Below are 18428 nucleotides of genomic sequence, written 5' to 3'. Positions count from 1 at the left end.
ATAAAATAAAATTTTTCAAAAACACTTTTTATCCATGGTACCAAACATTGCCTAACCGCTTTACCATCTTCATTTAAATTAAACCTAATTTTCAATCCTGCATGTATGCTTTATTGGAGGCAAGCCTTCATTTGAGGTCCATGTAGTTTTTTATCATGATAAATTTTATTAAATAAAATATTTTCTACTTATCAAACAAAGTTAACTAAGGTGATCTTATTAAAAAAACTACATAAATTAATTTAGATAATTATTTAAAAATAATTAATTTAATATATTATTTATTTATAAATTCATTAAATCAAGGATACTCTACAAATCTCCATGCCCGAATACATCAAGTATTTGTTTACCTACCAGCAACTCCGAATCCATGAAGATAAGAGTCCCTCCATACCCACCTCCATTCAAATAAATGGAAGCAGATTTGAATGGAAAAGGGCACAATTACCATCTTTATTTATTAACATTTTAACGTTATAAGTCCGAGCTAATAATGTATAAAATAAATCAAAATAAATTATAAATCTTAATCTTTAATAAACTAAATATTGAAATATAAAATTATAAAAAAAATCAGAATAATCTCATAGAAAATAAAAAAAAAAACCGAATTAACTTAAATTAATCTATCAAACTCGCGATCACATTCCTCTCTGGCATCTCATTAAACGACATCCTTGCCAGCTCTAGCTCGCCACTTTTAGCATACCCATTAACCTTGTTCGTCCAAGAGAACACATCTCTAACTCCCATGGTATCAAAGATCCCTCTTAACTATCTAGATGGTGGCCAAGTGGTAAGAGCTTAGGATCAAGAGATTTGCTCCCTCTATGATCTCAGGTTCAAGTCTTGTGATTGCTCATATGATGGCCACTGGAGGCTTACATAATCGTTAACTTCAGGGCCCGTGAGATTAGTCGAAATGCACGCAAGCGGACCCAGACACCCACATTAAACTAAAAAAAAAAATCCCTCTTGCAGAATCCAAGCAGCCACATTTCACATTCATGGTGATTTACATTTCTGGTTTTACATATTCGTGAAAACTCTTCCCTAATCTCAAACCCCCCTTCTGCGAGCAAGCTGAACGAGCGGCTATCATAGTGAGCTCTTCTGGCTCTACATTGCCCTCCACTGACATCGAGTCAAAAAGCTTCCAGTCTCATCCCAACAGTTACGCTTAGAATACCCATCAGTCATAGACAGAAAAACCATCTCTAGCAGGAATTCCATCAAACAAGTGTCAAGCCAAACCCAAACAACCACGCAGATCATAAAAACGAGCCAACCCATCTTGAAACAACATAGCATAAACAAAACCCATCTTTCGAATACCACAATGAACTGATTTCCCTCCTAAAACTCTAAAAAACTGCTCGCCGCACACTTTGAGCGCAAGAACAAAGCTCCTACAGTGCATTTCAGCGCCATTTTGAAGCATTTGGCAGAAAAACAAGAAGCCACTATGGCCCATTTTGGCTCCAGAGTAGCCTCTAATCATGGTATTCCAATTATAAGTACTGGGGTTTTGTATCTGCGAAAACAGAAGACGAGCATGATTTATCTCTGCAGTGTGAGAGAAGGCAAAAGGCCAAGGCAAGACAAAGCTTGGGGGTAGATTAGCCAGACTATAAAGGAGAAGGACTTATTTGTACTTGTTCCAATATTGTGAGTCAAAATAATACCGCTTCTTTTCCTTCAAACGCAATCTCGTCCTACGTTCCAGGTAGTTCCCCATTCTTTTTACCTAATCTCTTAATATATATGAACGGCATCTTTGCTTAAGCCCCTTCAATTATTGCTTTCGAATATTCTCATGGTATTTGCTCTTTGTTTTTGAGGATCCAATTAATAAGCAAATCATGGAGACTTGGCTGTTGACCTCAACACTCTCGTCTGCATTGACCGAAGCATTGACCTCTTCAATCTCTTGGATGTGAACCAGGCTTGGAATATTGGGTGTTCTTGTTCTTGATACATGTAAAGAGGTAAGCTAAGCATCTCTTTTAAGATCTCTCTAGCTGCTGCAGCGATGCCAAATCGCTTTCTTTCTTCAAGTTCCTTAGTAGGATCTTTTGTATAGCAACTACCTTTCTTTGCTTTTTGCTCCAGGTTTGGGCCAATTTTGATGCCTTGTGTGAATCCCTTCATCTGGGCTTATCAAAAGAGGAGGAGGAAAGAAGTAAGTTTCTCTTCTCAGTTATGTATGATATGGTTTCAGTGCTTCTTTATTGAATTACTCTCTGTGAATTTTGAAGGACTAGACATGTTTCAATTCAATACTGAGCTAGTTTCTTGATGGTTGCTTGCTTCAAACTTCTTTACAAAAGAAAAAAGACTGTCCTCTTGAGACATCACAAAACCAATCAAACTTCACATAAACTAGGAAGGAAAGGGGAAGTTGGAATCTTGAGTTCACAGGCTAATGGAGTCCATGTTACAATTGCTTTGCTTAAACAAATCCGTTCCGTTAGCGTTCTGTTTTTTCAATTCAAATAAAATGTTTTAAATGGTTTTCATTTTAATAGGATACTGTTTATATATATATAATTCACCAAACCTAATTTCAATTCAAATCTACGTGTAAACTCAATTTAAATTATAAAATTTAAATTTCAAATATTAATAAAAAAATTAAAGTTCAACAAGTATAACTTAATTAATTTAATAAGTCTAAAAACAATATGGATAACTGATAAAAATAAAATCTAATTAAAAAAACATTCAAGATGATATATTTTAAAAAAAAAATATTGAGACAATAACATATTGAATCGATTTGGGTTAACTTTTTTAAATCTATAACCCGGGTCATGAGACTATAATAACCTCAAATAAAATAAATTATGCAACTCAATTCTCAATAAACATATTGTTAAATGATAAAATTAAAAAAAATCTAATCTAAAAAAAAAAACACAAAGATAACCTTTCAAAATAAAATTATAAAAATGCTCCAGGGCTTTTCTAAACTTTTAACTTGAGATATCATATTATGTCAGGAGACTTGTCATAAAATTTCAGCTTGATTCAATGATCAGTTTGAATAATCGGTTTGAAAGATATAATTAATATTGTAAAACTAGATAATATTTAAAAAATATATATCATTTGTGCAAAATAGAACTAAAAAGTTCCGCTGAAATTTAAATAGAATTTATGGAATGGACAGAGATTTTAAACAAGATAAGATCTGTTCAGTTAATTGAAATATATCAGTTAATTGAAATATATCAGTCATTCAAGACAAAACAAAAGGCAATTGACCCATAGGATTTGAAACAATGATCTTTGTTTCTTAGCATCACCAATGAATTTCCCATGATTTAAAAGACTATATATATATATATATACACACACACACATGCATGCATGCATGTAGTCTCTATGGTTTTAAATCCATTCTTTTTTATTCTTTTCAATTTATTTATCCATCAAATCAATGGAAATTCTCATTTTCAGACACTTGAAAAGCGCACAAAATAGAAAAAATAAAAAACCAACAAAATTGAATAACCTGGAAATGTAAAAACTTGAAGAAACTAAGAACAGCAACATTCTTCTATATATAATTAATTAAATCCATTATTGCTGAGAATTCCATGCACGTAATACATATTCAAGAAACTAAGAACAGCAACATATTTATTTAATTCGACTCAAACATAAACACGTACATAAATTTACACACAAAAAAACACCAAACTTAGGAAATTCATTCTTCTATATATATCTGGATGTTGGCCGAACAGCCACGCTCCATGCAAATAATAGCTAGTTAGCTCTTGTCACTTCACCCCAATCCTCCTTACCAAACAGCTTGATACTCCTCTTAGCTTCAATCCTGAACTGTGACCCCAGGTTCTGGTCATCCTCACGATGAAGAACAACCTTGTCACCAACTCTCAGTCCATAATCAGCTACAAATTTACGCCAGCCCATAGAAAGCTCTGGCTTGTCATATCCTCCATTTCTGATCCGGCAACGAATAACTCGAAGCTCACCACAGCTATCTTTAACATGCAAATCAACAGAATTATTTCCACCAAAATCTAAATGCTGTAAGCAATGAGTTGGGAACGAGAACCGAAAACGAACATCAGTATCTGTCAACACTTTGCTGAAGATCTGCATTTTTTTCTCAAGGGTCGTGAAAAAAGAGAGAAATTGTTATGTTTAAGCTATCTGCAGCTGGATTGATATGGTTTCTTGCAGGGAGCTTGTTGGATTTATAATAAATCAAAACTAGCTAGCTACTGTATTCACGGTAGAAAGACATCGTGCGAGAGATTTCGGAAATCTTGTTCATTTGATCGATTTCGCATGGCGTTATTTAAATCTTGATGGATTATTTGTAGATAGAACAAGAGAAACGCAGGCTTATGACTACGCTTTTTCAAAGACTAAATGAGTCGGGAGGTACGCTCGTATTGCCTCTCGTGCACCTCGTTCGTTCTAACTTGCGAAAAGCAAACACTTGCTCAAGATCTTGCATGCTTGTCTAAGTGTTTAGTGAACTAGAGCATCTTGGGCAACTTGGACAATGGCCAAGGACCCCATTTAATAAAAAACTACAAGAATAAATAAGGTTTATTTTTCAATTATATTTTATGAAATGAAAATTGTTCTTTTTATTATTAGACATACATGAAGAATAATAAATTAAAATATATTTCTTAAAAATTATATTTTAAAAGATTTCATTTATAATTTTATCTAGGATCCCTATTCATTTTAAGTCTGGGTCATGAACTTGGAATAATGTCCTCTCATAAGAGATGAGGCTTTCACTCCTTACTTCAATTATCTAGCATTAACCAAAAAAAAAATTAATTACATGTTTATGGAGTTATTAATCATGCTCAATAATTTTTACAGTGTGTAACTTAAATATGAAAATGGAGATTTATATAATACATTGCATAAGATTTGTTACAAGTTAATTGTATTTTACCATTATTATTGGCTCTTGTGATTTTAGATAAAGTTGGTTCTTGATCTAAGTCCGCCCAAAGTTTCATCAAATCCTGTGTTTCCTTGAGATTTCTGCGAGGTTTTTGTTCGAATAAGCAACAAGGTGCACGATATTGTTGAAGGGCAAATTCTTCCATGCATGTCCAAAATTCGAAGTCATTTTCAATTCAAGGTCCACAATATATTTTTTATAATATAATCTCTAGAATAACGCTCGATCTCCGCAGCATGCTCCGAGTAATCGCTTTTGGATTTCGAGTTCGACTGATTTGAAATGCTCGGTGTCTGTGTTGTGTGCATGTAGCCCAAAGCATAAATAGTGTTTGTGTCATCGACCGAGACCGTCAGCACTGTGAGCGTGCAATGACGTTTCTACTCGGAGGAGGCTATGTGATTTCTTTTTGACGGGCAGCGGTTTCTTTTCTTTATTCTTTATTAATTTTTCCCAAAGGGTTCCTATTAAGAAAGAAAGGATACATAGTTCAGACAAAAAAAAAACATATTTATCTTGTAATCATATTTATTTTTATATTTTGTATTTATCTCTCTAACCCGAAACATGTTTGTTCTTTTTATATTTATATTTGTACTTTCTATTTTAAAACAATAATCAGTGCGTTAATTAGACAGACAATTACTATCCAATCACAATTAGTTTCACAATTTACACGGCTGAATCTTGAAACACCAGCCCAGTTATTGGCCATCTTAAGCTTCAAACGCAACTGCTGAAGCCTTCTAGCTTCCTCTTGACTTCCATCTTGAAGTGCTTATGATCATCCTCTTGAAAGAGTTAAGACTTATGATCATCCTCTTGCAAGGCATTTTCTTGACACATATTTTGGTTAGAATTTGGCACCTTCTTGCCTGGATTTTACCATGATGACAGCACTCTCCCAGTAAAATCCTCTTCATCCTTTACTTCTAAGCATCAGCTTCCAGATCATGATAGGAATCTTTGAAATCCAGGTCATCATCTAGGAAGTGGTTGCAGCTAACAGGCTCCATAGAATTATGAACCTCGGAACCTTTGTTCTGCCTCGTCGCTGTCCTTTTCTTTGACCGACCAGTGCTTTTGGTGAATTCATCTTCTTCTTCCATGTTCCCATTCAGAGCCTTGCTTGCATCTCTTCTCCTCTTTATTGAATCAGTACTTTCGTTGCTACCGCTACTATTTCTGTCTCCCTTATTGTATTCCCTAATGGTAGATTCAATGGTTTCAAGCACTCGATCTCCATACTTACTGACCTTGGCCCTGAATATTGGGAAAATGTCCTTTCAGCCCTGAATAACAGAAAGAATGCCCTGCCAAATAATCACCACACAGACTAAAATCAAAACTTACTTTCCGATGCCATTGATCTCCAGGAGTTCTTCCTTCGTTCTGGGAATTCTTTTGCTCATGTGCTGCAGTGTGGCATTACTACACGGAAACAAGGGGGCGTATCAGGAAAAATATTCCAATAGATGGCTCCTTTCAAATTCAGCATGATTGATTTCAATATATATATATATATATATATATATATATATATATATATATATATATATATATATATATATATATATAAATATTCCAATAGATGGCTCCTTTCAAATTCAGCATGATTGATTTCAATATATATATATATATATTGTACAGGAACAGAGATTGAAAAGGAAAAACCTGAAAGCTCACCCAAATATGTGGTACGCCATAACACCATCTCCAGCTTCTTTCAGAAGAGCAGTTCGAAGCATTCGCAGAGCAGAAAATAGTTTGGCCGACAGGTTCTGTCATGTTAAAAGTTTAATAGATGGTCAGGGATCTCATCAATCATGATGAATGAAGAGAACAAAAACCCAAGACATAAGCATACCAAGTCCACTTCAGATTGAGCTTGGGCAGGACTACCAGCTTGCGGAGGACTTAACTTCCCAGACATGAGTGAGCCTTTTGCTGGAGTAGCCTCAGATTTGCCCTGTTTTGAAGCTTTTACAGAGGAAGGGAATCTACAAGGTGCATGAGATAGCAGAATCAGCATCCTACCTGTTCATTTCAGCTATGAAAAACAGAAAGGTTAAATGATGATGGTTTGTCCAGAGGATCATAATATGTGAGGCTAAGCAAAGCACAAGGCTAAGCTTGCTGGCTTCATCCAACTCTCGGCCTCCATATTTTACGCTTAGAATACCCATCAGTCATAGACAGAAAATCCATCTCTAGCAGGAATTCCATCAAACAAGTGTCAAGCACCAAACAACCACGCAGATCATAAAAACGAGCCAACCCATCTTGAAACAACATCACGGAAACAAAACCCATCTTTCGAATAACACAATGAACTGATTTCCCTCATAAAACTGCTCGCTCGCTTTGAGCGCAAGAACAAAGCTCCTACAGTCCATTTGAGCGCCATTCTGAAGCATTTGGCAGAAAAACAAGAAGCCACTATGGCCCATTTTGGCTTTAGAGTAGCCTCTAATCATGGTATTCCAAATATAAGTGCTGGGGTTTTGTATCTGCGAAAACAGAAGACGAGCATGATTTATACCTGCAGTGTGAGAGAGGGCAAAAGGCCAAGGCAAGACAAAGCTTGGGGGCAGATTAGCCAGACTATAAAGGAGAAGGACTTATTTGTACTTGTTCCAAGATTTTGAGTCAAAATAATACCGCTTCTTTTCCTTCAAACGCAATCTCGTCCTACGTTCCGGGTAGTTCCCCATTCTTTTTACCTAATCTCTTAATATATATGAACGGCATCTTTGCTTAGCCCCTTCAATTATTGCTTTCGAATATTCTCATGGTATTTGCTCTTTGTTTTTGAGGATCCAATTAGTAAGCAAATCATGGAGACTTGGCTGTTGACCTCAACACTCTCGTCTGCATTGACCGAAGCATTGAACTCTTCAATATCTTGGATGTGAACCAGAATTGGAATATTGGGTGTTCTTGTTTTTGATACATGTAAAGAGGTAGGCTAAGCATCTCTTTCAAGATCTCTCTAGCTGCTGCAGCGATGCCAAATCGCTTTCTTTCTTCAAGTTCCTTAGCAGGAGTCTTGTATACCAACCAACTTTCTTTGCGTTTTGCTACAGGTTTGGGGCACTTATGATGCCTTCTGTGAATCCCTCCATCTGGGCTTATCAAAAGAGGAGGAGGAACGAAGTAAGTTTCTCTTCTCAGTTATGTATGATATGGTTTGAGTGCTTCTTTATTGAATTACTCTCACTATCCCTGTTACGTTCTGTGAATTTTAGAGGACTAGACATGTTTCAATTCAATACTGAGCTAGTTTCCTGATGCTTCAAACTTCTTTACAAAAGAAAAATAAAGAAAAGAAAACTGTCCTTTGATGTGAATGAGTAAGCAAACTTCACATAAACTAGGAAGGAAAGGGGAAGTTGGAATCTTGAGTTCACAGGCTAATGGTGGAGTCCATGTTACAATTGCTCTGTTTAAACAAATCCGTTCCAGTTAGTGTTCTGTTTTTTCACGTTTTAGTTTCATAGCGTTTTCACATATCGTTCCAAACTGTTTATAATTCAAAATATTAATTTAAAGAACATAATTTTTATACAACTAATAAAAATATAATTTGATTAAAAATATTATATAGATAAATTTTTAATAAATTTATTGTTAAATAAAAAAATTAAAAAATAATCAAATCTAAAAAAAAAGAAGATAAAAGGATACACTTTCAAAACAAAATTATAAATGGAATTGACAGTTTTGCAAGGTTTTTTTAAATTTTTAACATGAGGTATCATAATATATTAGGAGATTCCTTGTAAAATTTCAGTATAATTTAATAATCAGATTAAAAAATATAATTTTATAAATGATATGTTATTACAATAGGATTATATCTCAATATTGACGCCATAGGATTTGAATCAATCGATCTTTGTTTCTTAGCATCACCAATGAGTTAGTTCCCGTGATTTCAAAAACTATATATATGGAGTCTAAATGGTTTTAAATCAATGGAAATCTTCATTTTCAGACACTTGAAAAGCGCACAAAATTGAAAAAAAAATTAAAATAAAAACAAAAAACCTACAAAGTTGAAAAACCTGGAAAAGTACGTGAAAACCTGAAGAAGAAAAAAAACATAACTCTTGGAAACGTAATTTGAGATCAGTACATATATTAATGATGGGAATTACATGCACGTAATACATATTCAAGAAACCAAGAACAGCAACATATTTATTTCATTAGACTGATGCTAAGAACATTGATTATCACTACAAACACTCAAACACAAACAGATTGACGCTCCATGCAAATAACAGCTAGTTAGCTCTTGTCACATCACCCCAAACCTCCTCACCAAACAGATTGATTCTCCTCTTAACTTCAATCCTGAACTGTGACCCCAGGTTCTGGTCATCCTCACGATGAAGAACAACCTTGTCACCAACTCTCAGTCCATAATCAGCAACAAATTTAAGCCAGCCCTTAGAAAGCACTGGCTTGTCATAATCTTCTTTTCTCTTCAGGCAACGAATAACTCGAAGCTCACCAGAGCTATCTTTAACATGCAAATCAACAGAATTATTTCCAGCAAAATCTAAATGCTGCAAGCAATGAGTTGGGAACGAGAACCGAACACGGACATCAGTATCTCTCAACACTTTGCTGAAGATCTGCATTTTTTTCTCAAGGGTCGTGAAAAAAGAGAGAAATGGTTATGTTTAAGCTATCTGCTGGATTGATATGGTTTCTTGCAAGGAGCTTGTTAATTAATTTATACTAGCTAGCTACTGTATTCACGGTAGAAAGACATCGAGCGAGAGATTTCGGAAATCTTGTTCATTTGATCGATTTCGCATGGCGTTATTTGAATCTTGATGGATTATTTGTAGATAGAACAAGAGAAACGCAGGCTTATGACTACGCTTTTTCAAAGACTAAATGAGCCAGGAGGTACGCTCGTATTGCCTCTCGTGCATCTCGTTCGTTCTAACTTGCGAAAACCAAACACTTGCTGAAGATCTTGCATGCTTGTCTAAGTGTTTAGTGAGCTAGAGCATTTTGGGCAACTTGGACAATGGCCAAGGACCCCATTTAATAAAAAACTACAAGAATAAATAAGGTTTATTTTTCAATTATATTTTATGAAATGAAAATTATTCTTTTTATTATTAGACATACGTGAATAATAATAAATTAAAATATATTTCTTAAAAATTATATTTTAAAAGGTTTCATTTATAATTTTATCTAGGTTCCCTATTCATTTTAAGTCTGGGTCATAAACTTGGGATAATATCCCCTCTTAAGAGACGAGGCTTTCACTCCTCACTTCAATTATTCTAGGATCAGTATAATATTGAGCATTAACAAAAAAAAATTAATTACATGTTTATGTAGTTATTATTCATGCTCAATAATTTTTACAATGGGTAAGTTAAATATAAAAATGGAGATTTATATAATACATTGCATAAGATTTGTTATCAGTTAATTGTATTTTACCATTATTATATTGGCTCTTGTGATTTTAGATAAAGCTGGTTCTTGATCTTGCAGGCATGTGCTCTAAGTCCGCCCAAAGTTTCATCCTGCATTTTCTTGAGATTTCTGCGAGGTTTTTGTTCGAATAAGCAACAAGGTGCACGATATTGTTGAAGGGCAAGTCCTTCCATGCCTGTCCAAAATTTGAAGTCATTTTCAATTCAAGGTCCACAATATATTTTTTTATAATATAATAATGCTAGAATTACGCTCGATCTCTGCAGCATGCATCGAGTAATTGCTTTTGGATTTCGAGTTCCACTGATTTGAAATGCTCGGTGTCTGTGTTGCATACATGTAATCCAAAGATTTTTGCGAGGTTTGAAAAATTTGCCACACCGGATCACGTCTGTACCATCGACAGAGACCGTCAGCGCTGTGGGCAATGACGTTTCTACTCGGAGGAGGCTATACGATTTCTTTTTGACAGGCAGCGGTTTCTTATCCTTGTTCTTTACGCTCGATCTCCTCAGCACGCATCGAGTAATCGCGTTTGGATTTCAAGTTCGACTGATTTGAAATGCTCGGTAGCCCAAAGAATAAATGGTATCTGTGCCATCGACCGAGACCGTCAGCACTAGGGGCGTGCAATGACGTTTGACTCCGAGGATAGATAGTTTAGACATCAAAAAAAAAAAAAAAACATACTTATCTTGTAATCGGAAACATGTTTGTTCGTTTTATATTTATATTTATATTTATATTCCAACTTTCTATTTTAAAAACAATAATCAGTGCATTAATTAGACCGACAATTACTATCCAATCACAATTAGTTTCACAATTTACACGGCTGAATCTTGAAACACCAGCCCAGTTATTGGCCATCTTAAGCTTCAAACGCAACTGCTGAAACCTTCTAACTCACTCTTGACTTCTATCTGGAAGTGCTTCACCGTTAATGCTATGATCATCCTCTTGAATATTTTACTTTGCTATTTTTTTTTTATATAGTTGTCTCCCAACAAGGCAGGTCTTTATTGATTTTTTTTTTAATTTATCTTTTGATATTTAGTTATTAAACCCTTAACTTCTTGTTTTACTCTTTTTTTTTATTGAGTTATCTCGATTTCATATTTTGGGTGATAGGTTAATCAAGTTAACTATAATTGCCTCATGTTTTTTTCCCTTGATTTTTTTAATGAATTTACATTTTTTTCAACAATTTTGTACTTTGGTGTTAAATTATTGGTCCTTGACCTATGTGATTTTTTCATTTTATTTATTTATTTTGGGTTATCCCGAGTATAGGTTAATCAAGTTAACCCGGGTTAGCATGCATTTTCTTACCCAATATTTTTTTATTTAACTTCGGTCTTTTTCGCTAGGTCTTTCTTTGGGAAGTCTATTTTTTTTATCCTGATCTCATGCCACAAGTGGCGGGTCAGACGAAGTAAACTGAGTTGACTCGGTGTTTTCCCCTCAATTTCTTTATAAATTTATTTTTATTTTTTTATTTTATGTTAAATTATTTGCCCTAAGCTTTGTTATTTTGTTTTATTCTCTTTCTGTTTTGTTATTTCAAGAATGGATTGATCAGGTTAACTAGGGTCAACTTGCATTTTTGTTCACAATGTTTTTTTATTTAACTTAGGCTTTTCTTGCCTGGCTCTTTTTTGGAGGTCTAGTTTTTTTTACATCCATATCTCATGTCGTGTGTGATGGGTTAGTCAAGTTAACCCAAGTTGACTTGAATTTTTTTACCTTGAATTTTTTTATGACTTTTTTTTTCAATTTCATCATTTTACATTCAATTATTTGCCCTTGAACTTTTTTATGTTTTAACTTTTTTCTATTGTATGGTTATTCTGATAGCGGGTTGGTAAATTAACCAGGATTGACTGAAGTTTTTTTTTACATTTTTTTTCATCAAACTTTGGCTTTTTGTACTAGGTCATCCATTTGAAATTCTCTTTTTTATCCCAAAATCATATCATGGGTTGTTGGTTTGTCAAGTTACCCGAGCTGACTCAAGTTTTCTTCTTCGGCATTGTATTTTTTGAAGCTCTTTTTTTTTTAATCTTTGACATTAGGTTATTAGGCTTTGAACTTTTTAATTTTCTTTTTACGGGTTCTTTCGATCTCATATCCCAGACTACGTTTTAGTTAATTTTACCTGGTTGTCTCAAATGAATATCCTTTTTTAGTGTTGGAAAAGTTTGGTCCAACCCTTGGTGTGGCACGATCCACCTTCTTTCCAATGAACAACACTTAAATAGTAGCGTTCAAGGAGAGGAACAATGATTTCCCTCCATTAGTTTTTGTTGATAGACTAGATCGTTAACCTGCTCTATTCCTCGGGTCAGATCAATTTTTTTAGCATACAAAAGAAACATCAAGGCATCGCTAATATTTTTCAAGTAAATATTTTTTAAAACTGTGTGGAGATTGAGCCGATGTGACCTAATTGACCTGATGGATCCATAAGTAACCCTAGAAACCTGTAAAAACGTTATTTGATTAACAAAAATTCAAGACAATATTTTTTAAAAAAATAATATTAGAATGATAACATATTGAATGGATTCGAGCTAACGCAGGTTAATCTGTCAAATTCATGACCTAGATTATAAGACAATGATAACCCCATAAAAAATAAATCAAAACAAATTACAAAGCTCAAAGCTCAATTTCCAATCAACTCATTGTTGAAGAATGTAAATGAAAATAATTAATTACAGAATAACAAAAAAATATCTAGGTTAACCTGTCAAACCTGTGATCCGGGTCATCATATCAAGATAACCTCATGAAAAGTAGATGAAAAAATTACTTGATTTAACACGGATTAATATTTGGAACCTGCGATCAAAGTCATGATATTGTGATAACCCCATTAAAAAAAATCAAAATAAATTATGAAGCCTAATTTTTAATAAACTCATTGTTAAACGTTGAAAATGTAAAAAAAAATCAATTTAAAAATAGAACACAATGAAACAACTTGAGTCTACCGATGTTAACCCGCAAAACACGTGACCTGAGTATAAGACTGGATAACTTCATAGAAAATAAAACAAAATAAATCATGAAGCTTAATTCACAATCAAACCAATGCCGAATCATGAAATATAAAAAAATGCCAATGAAAAAGTCAAAAAAGAACTCAAGTCAACTGGGTCAACTCGCCAAACCCGCAACTCGAGTTATGAGATGAGAGAACCTCATAAAAAATAAACCAAAATAAATTATGAAGCCTAATTCTCAGTCAACTTAATGTTGAATGATTACATTGAAAAAAAATGGTCAATTAAAAGAGAGAAAACAAACTCGAGTTAACCCGCCAAACTTGTAACATGGGTTATAAGTCCGAGCTAACCACGTATAAATCAAACCACAATAAATTATGAATCCTAATCTCCAATAAACTAAATATTGAAGTATGAAATTAGAAAAAAAAATTAAGGATAATCTCATAGAAAGTAAATAAAAAAAATATGAGTCAACCTGAATTTATCTGTCAAACTCGCGACCAAGGTCAAGAGACTGTGATAACCCTGTTAAAAGCAAATAAACAAAATTATGAAGCCTAATTTTCAATAAGCTCATTGTTAGAGGTTGAAAATGAAGAAAATTAAATTTAAAAATAGGATACAACAAAACAATATGAGTTTATCCGGGTTAACCCACAAAACACGTGACTCAAGCATAAGGCCGAGATAACCCCATAGAAAGCAAACCAAAATAATTCATGAGGCCTAATTTATAATCAACCAAATGTTGAAGAATGAAAAAGAAAAAATTCCAATAAAAAACTCAATAAAAACTCAAGATAAATAGGTTAACCCACCAAACTCGCGACTTAAGTAATGAGACCAAGATAATCTTATATAAAGCAAACCAAAATAAATCATGAAGCTTGATTCCCAATCAACCTAATGTTGAATGATGAAATTGAAAAAAAAATGTCAATTAAAAAAGATAAATAAAACTGGAGTCCACCCGCCAAACCCGTGACACGGGTTACAAGATCGAGTTAACCATGTATAAATCAAACCACAATAAATTATAAAACCTAATCTCCAATAAACTAAATATTGAAGTATAAAATTAGAAAAAATATATATATATTTAGAAAAAAAAATGTTATTGAAATGAATAGTATTTTACAAAGTAGTGCACATTAAAATCACCGTCTCTTTTAGTTTATATTAGATATTTGACATGTGTTTCACCGCTGCTTAGATTTTTTTTTTCTCAACAAAAAAATTTATATATAGATTTTTTTAATACTTTTTTGTATTTAAAAAAATTCTAAGTGAAAATAAAAAAAATTATACATATCAAACCTTAATGATTCATATATAAATAATTTCTTTTCATATTTTGAAAATATTCTCGACCTTCAGCTACTAATTAAGCCACCGTGACAGGCTGGCAAGACATCCACAAATGTAATATCATGGGTTACATCCACCACTTCTCATTTGATATAAAATGATCAGAGCATGCTTAGCGTGCCCATGAGAAGCATAAGCAGCAATCATGGAATTTCAAGAAACAAAATTTTTCGTTTTGATAAATATTTGAGAATTATTGATGATCTATTATTAATTTTTATTTTTAAATTTGAAATTAATTATATGATGTGTTTAAGTACTTTGGAACCCCATATATATAGTGCTTTTTTGTAAGAAATTGGTTGAAGATTGTGGTTTACAAACTTTTTGAATAAATGTGAACAATCTTTATAAAATGTGTCTTTAAGAATAATGTTTATGATATATGTGTGCTTCTTTGTATGAATTGTGATATATGCATTTTGGTATCGTTTGGTTGGGGTGAATTGATGTGTGCATGCAGTGTGTGCAAATGATGTATTTGATGTGTGAACTCGAGACATGCAAAGGATGTATTTGTTGTGATTTACATCATATATTCTTGAAACTTTATACCAATTATGTGAATTGTTGTACTTGAGGAATAATGTGATAGATTATGCATTAGTATAAAAATACATAAATAAATCATTGTATGTGTGTTTGAATATATTGTTCTAGGATATATTTATATTAATTAGTCACTAAGTTGTTAAAACTCATTCTTTTACACAATTATTTCTATTGTAGGCATATTTATTTCAAAGCAAGGAAAAGTTGGATATTTACTAAAAGATAGTTTGTGGTTAGTTTGCCCTTGTATTTCTTGGAGAGTTTGTCTTGTATTTTTCATGTTTTAATTGTATAAGGATATGATCTAAACTCTGTAATTACTATGGATTGAGAGTGTGTTTTGAAATGGTTGTACAAAGTTATACATAATTTCTAAAAGTATACATGAGTACATACATATGTTTGATGCAATTGTATTGTTTAATCATTTAAATCTTCTTTGTATAGAAGTTGTTCTAGCTTGACAAGTTTGAGGCTCAACATGGTCATAACAGTCCTTATATAATTTTTTATCATGTGTCAGTCACGTTTTGATTTTGGATCGGGACACATGGCATCTACTAAAGTTAACAATCTTTAGCACAATTGTTAATCATGTATAACCCCAAGAACAAACTTATACAAAAACATTAAATAAAAAAATTATAATAATATATACAATAATAATTCAATTAACAAAAAAGATTATGATAATATACATGGCATCTACTAAAGTTAACAATCTTAAAGTGTGCTAGTTCCGAGGTAACCCTCACGACAATATCAATAAAACAAGTCCCCCACAAGGGTTTGGATAGCATTTAATCTTTCTTCAATATCCTTTTATATTCAAATGGCACGAAGAAACAAGGTTATGCGCTTAAGTGACAAGTCTTTCGATTCAAAGCTCATAGGGCACGAGAGGCACACATACATTAAGAAGAAAAGGAAAGAAACTTGGAGACCAAACAAGATACCAAGTGTACAATAATATGCATGATATTGATTACTTGGAAACCAAAAGTAGCTATAAGGCTAGATTAACAAAGTACCAGTGGAGTGGAAAGGACTCTTTTCGTGCCAACAGCTTATATGTCAAACTCTTCAAAGACCATATAGGGGAAGATGCTCGACATCGACCCAAACATCTTGCCCCATCAAGGTCATCACTTTTCGTTGAGCTCTAACCGTGTACCTCCTGAGCATGTCATTAGCTTCATTTCTCTCCATGAAGAAGACAACCCTGTCTTCGGGGACAAGGCCTTTCTGCTCTACAAAACGGTGCCAAGAAGAGCGTAGAAAAACGGGTTTTGGGTAAGCTCCAGTCATACGTGTTGAGAGACAAAACCTCCATGCATCATCAGTAGCATCGACTGCTTCAAAATTCATCATATGGGCTCCATCAGGAATTGGAAAAGCCTCAAGGACATGGATTGGAATTGAAAGAGCATGGCTTATATGGCTTGGTTTTAGTTTCTTCGAGAAGAGATGAACTTGTGCCATTCCTTCTCAGGAGATACAAGAGTTTCTGTGAAGAGAGAAGGGCTAGTGCTGGAGCAGAGATTGGCTCTATTACCTCAAAATCTAAATGGAACCTTTAGGTAGGGGATATATAGAGATAGTGAAGAGATTTGCCCACAAGAAACAGATTATTAGTGAGGTAATTTTTTCAAATGTGAACCCGTCCTGTTTTATTTATATAGAGCAGAGATTAGCTCTGTTACCTCAAAATCTAGTCCTGCTTACTGTCACTGTATACCATGAGCGTGCTGACACATTTGTGAGGTAAGCGGGAGTGGTTTCTTAGATTGTAGGGACACGTGGTGTATATACACAATGAACGATGGGATATTAATGTATTCACAAGGATATGTCCAATGAACGATGGGATATTTATCCAATATTCCAGTCGTTGATATTTGTTTATTTACTGGTAATCAACGACTGTAGGTGAAGATGGGATATATAGAGATAGTGAAGATGGGATTTATGAAAAAATAAAAAGAAGAAGTTTAACCAATCATTAGAGTGTAATTATTCCTAATAAATTCCGGATTTTTATTATCTTTATCCCAGTCATTATTTATTATAGAATGTAACTATATAGGAAATATTGTAATCATATTCTTATGTGGTAATCTCCACCTTTACTATTGTATATTGCCCTACTCATATATATAGAAAGGGTTGGCTAACTATTAGGTTAAGCCTCCTAATTATTTCTCAATTTGGTATCAGAGCCTTCGGCCGTCAAAACTCTTTCCTCCCTTTGCAACTTTGCAGCCGGCCCTAACTTCTTTTTTTTCTCTTTCCCATGGATTCTCCTCCTTCCACCGGTGCTGCAACATCACCGGCCAGTCATCCTCCTGCTGCTGGTCGAGAACAACTTCCTCATGTGTCTGATTCTTCTTCTCATAATTATGCCGTTCCTTTGCCTCTTATGGGAACACATACTTCAACAATGGTTCCTCTATCCAACACCCACCAAATTGTGTCGTTGAAACTTACGAACACAAACTATCTCTATTGGAGAATGCAGATGAAGCCATATCTCCTTGGTCAAGGTGTTTTTCACTTTGTTGACGGCTCCTTGCCGTGTCCTCCATCTCATATGATTGATGCTTCGGCTGGTTCTTCCTCTGCCATCAGCCCTTCTTTTCTTCGTTGGAAGCAACAAGATCAACTTATTTTCAGTGCTCTACTCTCCTCTCTCTCCGTGGATGTGTTGCATCTTGTAGTAGATTGTTCTACTTCACATTGTGTTTGGCGCACACTTGAGAAGGCACTTGCCTCTCCATCTAATTCCCGGATCATGCAACTACATGGCTCCTTTCAAGACCTTCGGCAAGGTGATGCATCCGTTAGTATGTATATGCAGCAAGCCAAATTGTTATTTGACAAATTGGCTGCTGCTGGTCGCCCAATGTCTCTTGAAGATTTCAATCTCTATGTGTTTCGTGGTCTTCGCGGTGAGTTCAAAGACTTGGTAACTAGCCTCATAACCAAGGCCGAACCGCTATCGTATGCTGATCTTCATAGCCATCTCCTTACCCATGAGTTTCTGCACAAGAATT

The 18428-nt window shown here is 34.1% G+C and overlaps 3 protein-coding genes and 1 long non-coding RNA gene across 5 annotated transcripts in view; 1 reads left to right on the top strand and 3 right to left on the bottom strand.

Annotated features, from left to right (window-relative positions):
• The first annotated feature begins 867 nt into the window (after window positions 1-867).
• Window positions 868-11192, top strand: LOC133701370 (uncharacterized). 2 transcript variants are annotated; one of them, XR_009843558.1, is made up of 6 exons: window positions 868-1991; window positions 2116-2185; window positions 6620-7671; window positions 7797-7932; window positions 8056-8125; window positions 10499-11192. It is a non-coding gene; the product is annotated as an uncharacterized LOC133701370 (long non-coding RNA). The 2 variants fall into 2 exon arrangements; XR_009843557.1 differs by lacking the exons at window positions 6620-7671; window positions 7797-7932; window positions 8056-8125; window positions 10499-11192 and adding an exon at window positions 4985-5535 and having other exon boundaries at window positions 894-1991.
• On the bottom strand, window positions 3473-4740 carry LOC133701366 (uncharacterized). The gene has a single exon (XM_062125260.1). The coding sequence runs from the start codon at window positions 4135-4137 to the stop codon at window positions 3778-3780; it is 360 nt and encodes a 119-aa protein (XP_061981244.1). The 5' UTR covers window positions 4138-4740; the 3' UTR covers window positions 3473-3777.
• LOC133701364 (ATP-dependent DNA helicase Q-like 4A) overlaps window positions 5526-18428 on the bottom strand; it is a 54453-nt gene continuing 41550 nt past the window's right edge. The window contains exons 23-26 of the mRNA XM_062125256.1: window positions 6837-6969; window positions 6656-6750; window positions 6323-6400; window positions 5526-6232 (exon numbers count right to left, since the gene is read on the bottom strand). Coding sequence (XP_061981240.1) covers window positions 5902-6232; window positions 6323-6400; window positions 6656-6750; window positions 6837-6969 — 637 coding nt within the window. The 3' untranslated portion in view covers window positions 5526-5901. The remainder of the gene's footprint in view (window positions 6233-6322; window positions 6401-6655; window positions 6751-6836; window positions 6970-18428) is intronic.
• Window positions 9082-9659, bottom strand: LOC133701367 (uncharacterized). The gene has a single exon (XM_062125261.1). The coding sequence runs from the start codon at window positions 9616-9618 to the stop codon at window positions 9259-9261; it is 360 nt and encodes a 119-aa protein (XP_061981245.1). The 5' UTR covers window positions 9619-9659; the 3' UTR covers window positions 9082-9258.

The sequence above is a fragment of the Populus nigra genome, chromosome 8 (assembly GCF_951802175.1).
Source record: "Populus nigra chromosome 8, ddPopNigr1.1, whole genome shotgun sequence".
Classification (NCBI taxonomy): Eukaryota; Viridiplantae; Streptophyta; class Magnoliopsida; order Malpighiales; family Salicaceae; genus Populus; species Populus nigra.
Note: the sequence above shows the minus strand (reverse complement) of the source record. Positions and strands in the feature narration are given on the sequence as shown.

Bases quoted from the DNA above. Each gene is read 5' to 3' on its own strand.
- LOC133701366 (XM_062125260.1), bottom strand. From the start codon at position 4,137: ATGCAGATCTTCAGCAAAGTGTTGACAGATACTGATGTTCGTTTTCGG.
- LOC133701367 (XM_062125261.1), bottom strand. From the start codon at position 9,618: ATGCAGATCTTCAGCAAAGTGTTGAGAGATACTGATGTCCGTGTTCGG.